The sequence below is a fragment of the Nelumbo nucifera genome, chromosome 5, assembly GCF_055504915.1.
Source record: "Nelumbo nucifera cultivar China Antique chromosome 5, China Antique-T2T, whole genome shotgun sequence".
Lineage (NCBI taxonomy): Eukaryota > Viridiplantae > Streptophyta > Magnoliopsida > Proteales > Nelumbonaceae > Nelumbo > Nelumbo nucifera.
The window spans coordinates 49,384,916-49,390,810 of NC_142653.1; the positions used below are offsets into that span (position 1 = coordinate 49,384,916).

At 38.5% G+C, this 5,895-nt stretch overlaps 1 protein-coding gene across 1 annotated transcript; it reads left to right on the top strand.

The window, feature by feature from the left end:
• Nucleotides 1–2,096: 2,096 nt before the first annotated feature.
• Nucleotides 2,097–5,648, top strand: LOC148791587 (wall-associated receptor kinase 2-like). Its single transcript, XM_088888244.1, has 4 exons — nucleotides 2,097–2,721; nucleotides 4,411–4,581; nucleotides 4,817–5,415; nucleotides 5,520–5,648. Exons 1-4 carry the CDS (start codon nucleotides 2,097–2,099, stop codon nucleotides 5,646–5,648), a joined length of 1,524 nt encoding a protein of 507 aa, XP_088744370.1.
• Nucleotides 5,649–5,895: the final 247 nt, after the last annotated feature.

Below are 5,895 nucleotides of genomic sequence, written 5' to 3' on the forward strand. Positions count from 1 at the left end.
ATCCTCTACTTTACTTTTACCTAGAGGTGGCCGTGCCGTATTGGTTTGCGTGTCGTACCACCCTCCCGGCGAAAAATGTCCATGACAATTACTGCCTTTTCCAAAACTACTAAATTTTGCATATAGCTGTTGCACGTATTAAGGTTATTGTGATCTAAATCCATCGTCCAGATGTAGTAAAAACTTTAGATAATTACAATGAATAAATACATAATAGTTGTGTGACACATTTATCAGTTAATTCACTTCATCCAAAATGTTTTTGTTCCGTTAGACAGTAATTATTCATTATTTTATTATTTTTGTCATTATTTTATTATTTTTGTCAAATAATTAAAAATAAAAATAATAAAAAAGAAAAACTTAAACTATTGGGATTTGGGATTCATTTACATTTTCTTTTTTTATTATTTATTATTTTTAATTATTTTAACAAAAATAATAAAATAATGAATAATTTATGTTTAGCGCCTAACGGAGCAAAAACGTTTGGATGAAAGCGCATTAACTGGGGACATGTGTGACACAGCTATTACCTGTTCATTCATTGTGCTTTTGCTTGAAGAATCAAGTTTATGACATCACGTCTTGTGTGGAATCTGAAAATTTATTTTTAAAAAAGTAAGTGAAGAAACATTGCATGTATACAAATCAATCTAATAGCAAACGTACAGAACATTCAAGGCAGTCGAGGTGGGTCCCCTATCTGTGACTCCGATGACAATGTTCCGATGTATGCTGTAAGATTTATTTGTATCCCTTGATAAATTCAGAGTTTCTTAAGCGAGGAAGCTTTGCTCTTGCCTCTTATATGAATTACGAAAGCCCATGGTTTCCGTATATCCATCAACATCCAATACATTGTTTGGGACTGTTCAATAACTGTCCTAATATCTAATTGTTGACAAGGATAAAATTTTCAAAATCCAAACGCTGATCTGGACCATCCAAGCGATTCACCTCCATCGAACTTAGAAGCACTAATTTGTTGGGTGTCTTGATTTAGTGTTGGGTTGGGTACGGGTCAGGGTGAATCTGACCGCTATCTGTCTCAAGTTGAGGCAGGGAGCAGTAGGTACTGTATTTATTTTAAATTAGGAAATACTTTGTATTTGGATGCAACTCAAGTCCATTTCCTGAGAAGCACCATATCGTTTTAAAAGAGGAAACAAGTGGGCTTGCATTTAAACTTATTAATGGTTAGTGGGTTTCTTTAGTGGACTTCTAATGATTAGTTTGTTAGTGGGTTTCTTTGGGCTAGGTTTAGTAAATGCTTGAAGGGTTAATCTTACATTAAATGCTCCAATTGCTAGTTTTTGTTTTCTATATAAAACCTTGTGATCTCAAACTAGAGGATGAAGTTCTTTCTTTTGTTTTGAGAAGTCTTTAGTTTCTCTAGAGAAATGAGAGAATTTTCTTTTTAGGTGAGTGAACTGTTATGGGCCCGAGCGTAGGATCACGTCACGGGTCGCTTCACGGCAGGAACCTCAGATCTTTCCTTGCCTTTGGCCTTGCGTACAGGCCCTATTTTGACTAAGTAGGGGGTGATTTGTCCAAGAGATCACCCGAACTCTCCTTACTCTCCTTCTTGACTGCGAAAAACTGAATCCCTATATTTCAATTCGTAGCTCCTTAAATAGGAGATTACAGAAGGAAATTCCTAATTAAACTCAAACTCCAACTTGAACTCAAACTCCTAGTTACATACTCCTAATGGTAACTCACTCTTACTTAAGATAAGATAAAGATAAGATAAAGATAAGATAAAGATAAGATAAGGGATAAGGGATAAGATAAGCTGGCGGCGAGTTGGCTTGACGTGTGGTGCCGGGCGTGTGCGCGGTGTATGCTGCCGTGCGGTGCACGCTGCTGCCTGGCGGTGCGTGCTGCGCCTATGACTGCGCCGTAGTGCGCTGCCAGATGGTGTGACCATAACATGAACCTCCATTCTTATTGCCTCGTATTATAAGTCTTCTCATATTAGTGAATTATCATCCACTGACCCTCCCCAGCTGGAATTGTATGCCCATAATTTTTTCATGGATGCTGAGAGATTCATTTTGAATATATCACTACAAGGCCAACTTACCTTGTCCATGCTGGCTGCTATCCGTTGTTATGAGGAAAATAGCGGAAGGTTAAAGGAATACAGTCTAAACATCCAATTGCCAAACGCATACAGATTCTCCAACACCAGAAACAGATTCACGGCTATCGGATGTAACACACTAGGCATCATGTCTGATTTCTATGCTGAGAAGTTCCAGAGTGGATGCATTTCATTCTGTCCATATGGCATGCAATCGACGTACCTATCTTGTAGTGGCATTGGCTGTTGTCAAACTGCAATACCAAATCATCTTGATACGTTTTTTCTGAAGCTTCAAATGTATGACAACAGAACCAACTATGCCTACACTTGGAATATCAGCAAATGCAGCTACGCTTTTCTCTCTGACCAAAGCTGGTTCACTTCAAATGCACCCTACCTATGGAATTTAAGAAATGAGAAGGAATATCTTGTAAACGTTGGGGTGAGAGTTCCGATAGTTCTCGACTGGGCAATTAGGAATAAGACTTGTGAGGAAGCACAAAGTGACAAGGCCGATTATTCTTGTGGGGAGAATACCTACTGTTCTAACTCTACAAATGGCCCTGGATATCTTTGCTATTGTGTGGACGGTTATCAAGGGAATCCTTATCTTTCCAATGGGTGCCAAGGTATGATTTCACTTCTAACGTGTTATGCTTTACAATATAAATTTAACTAGGAAAAGGGTTCCTTATTTATTTATTTATTGCTAATTAATATGTAAAATTTATAAAGAGGGAGCAGTGAAAAATAAGTACAGCCCGCCCAGAAAAGCCAACCAAAAGTTCAAATCAGCCCCCACTAAACTGCCTCTACAACTTCCCACAGCATATCTCCGCCGTGTATCAGGAACATCTCCCAATAATAATACCTAGAAGGATGATATCATCATTGGGAGATATTCTCAATACACGACGGGGATGTGCTGTGGGATGTTGTGGGGGGCTGATTTGGTTTCCACCAAAACTGCTAAAAGTAAAAGCATAGCACTCAAATAGCTAGAAACAAAAGCAAAAGCATAGCACCCAAGGTATGATGTTCCCAATGCACGGTTAAAACATGCTGTGTGGTCGGTGTGAGGCGTGCTCAGTGAGGAGCAGTTCCTCTGTCCCGGTCTCTAGAAGCATAGTTTTCAAAATCGGACTGGACCAGACGGTCGGACCGGAAAAACTGGGAACTAGTCAGGTGACTGGTTTTGTTTTTTTCTAAAACCAGACATTTGCAAAAAACGTTGATTTGGTCAACAAACCGCTGACCTGGGCAGTTGAACCGTTCAAACCATTCAATGGATTAACATTTTTTTATTTTTTAAATATTTTTATTTTTTTCGTGAGGATGGACCAACCATTTGATTCGAACGGTCAGACAGTTTAACCTAAGAACCAGTTAGGGTTTGTTCTCCATTTCAGTTTTAAAAACCTTGTCTAGAAGTATAAAGAACATCTCTTCTCATCTTTCTTTGCACAAATAACTACAAAGAAATCTCTCTAAGAGTTTCTTCAATTACTTTTTGCCATTACTTACACTGACATTGATATGGGAAGAAGGATCACTAGTCTTATCTTCACTAGAGCCGCCAGAAGCACAGAAATGCCGCTCTCATCCCATAAACTATACCACGAATCAACAGCATTCTTAAGCAAAGAGAAACTGATTTTCCGGCTCCTAGAACAGATTATGAGTTTACATCTCCTCCCCACAAGAGGCCACCCCACAATGCCCCACAGTACAGCCCCGCCATGTATTGGGAAAATCTCTCGATGATAGTATCAAAACCGATGATCATCGGGAGATAATCCCAATACACAATGGGGATGTGCTGTGGGGCGTTGTGGGGCAGTCCCTTGTGGGGGAGGAGACCAACCCTCACTTCCATTGGCCCAATAAGGATTTTCAATTAATCCTAAAATCAGTTTAGTATAAGAATCTAGCCGAGATCACATCTCCAACCCACAACGCCCCACAGCACATCCCCACTGTGTATTGGAAACATCTCTCGATGATGACATCATCAGGACTGATACTATCATCGGGAGATATTCCTAATACACAGCGGGGATATGCTGTGGGGCGGAGATGTGAATTCAATCTAGCCATGCAATATTTTATTTTATTTTACTTTTTCAGTTTAAAAATATCAAAACTCTATTATACGAGGACTTCTTGGGATGAAACTTGCCACCATGAATAAAGTAATGGGTCAAAAAAGGAACATGCAGGGCCCTTTAATTTTGGTTGAAAGGTTGTAAATCAATTCGGGCTGCACATGTAATTTTGAGCTAATGCTTTATTTATTTATTTATTTTATTCATGGGCAGATGTAAATGAGTGTGAGGATCCAAAAAGCAATCTTTGTGTAGCCATCTGTACTAATACAAAAGGATCTTACTACTGTTCTTGTCCAAGGGGTAGTTATGGCGATGGGAGAAGAGATGGAAGTGGTTGCACTGTGAAAAGTGAAGGATTTCCGGTAATGAAGGTTTCCCTAGGTAATTGCATAGAAAAACAAGGTTTTTTTTTTTCATTAATTGACTCTTATTCTAGTTGACTCTTTGTCAAGTAGCTAATTGCCATTTTTTTTCATTAGTTGAGTAAGTAATGCTCCTAAAAAATCGTAGTATGAAAATGATGTGAAGGTGGTTTGCTTCTACAAAATGGCGGTTTGCTTCTACAACAACAATTATCTTCACATGAAGGTGGTTTAGAGTTTGTAAATCTATTCAGAAAAAGAGTTAGAATTGGCAACCAATAATAACAATGAGAGCTGCATTCTTGGTCAAGGAGGTCAAGGTACAGTATATAAAGGCATTCTACCTGATCATCGAATAGTTGCCATTAAGAAATCCAAAATAGGGGATAAGAGCCAAATTGAGCAATTTATAAATGAAGTTATTATTCTTACACAAATTAACCATCGACATATAGTCAAGCTATTGGGATGTTGTTTAGAGACTGAAGTTCCTCTACTAGTTTATGAATACGTGTCCAATGGAACTCTTTCTCAGCACATTCATAAAAACAACAGAATCTCTGTACTTTCATGGGATGATCGATTGAGGATTGCAACAGAAACCTCTAGTGCATTGGCCTATCTACACTCTGCAACTTCTCTACCAATCATCCATAGAGATATCAAATCTGCAAATATACTATTGGATGATAGTTTTACAGCAATAGTCTCTGATTTTGGAGCTTCAAGGCTATTTCCTATGGATCAAACTCAAATAACCACCTTAGTCCGAGGGACCTTTGGATATTTGGACCCAGAGTATTTCCACACCAGTAAACTAACAGAGAAAAGTGATGTTTATAGCTTTGAAGTGGTACTTGTGGAGCTTTTAACAGGGAAAAAACCAATTTGTTTTGAAAGATCGGAAGAACAAAAAAATCTAGCATTTCAATGATGAACGAGAATCGCTTGTTTCAGCTCATTAATAGTCAATTTGTAGACGAGGGGAAGACTGAACAAATTACTGCAGTTGCTAATCTTGCCAAAAGATGCCTCAATGTGAGAGGTGAGGAAAGACCCACTATGAGAGGTTGCAATGGAGCTTGAAGGACTGAGAAGGTCAGCGAGACACCCATGGGTTCAACAATCACAAGAAGAAAGAGAAGGACTATTATCACCATGGTGATGCATCAAGGCTATATAGTCTTGAGAATGATATGATATTTTCAATGACTTTCCCACGTTGATACATGCATCTCAATAGACAAGTCTGTGCTTTTCTTTTGGTTTCTTTTGTATTATGATGTTTCAAAATAATTAGCAATTATAACTGTAGAACAATATTTGAGATATC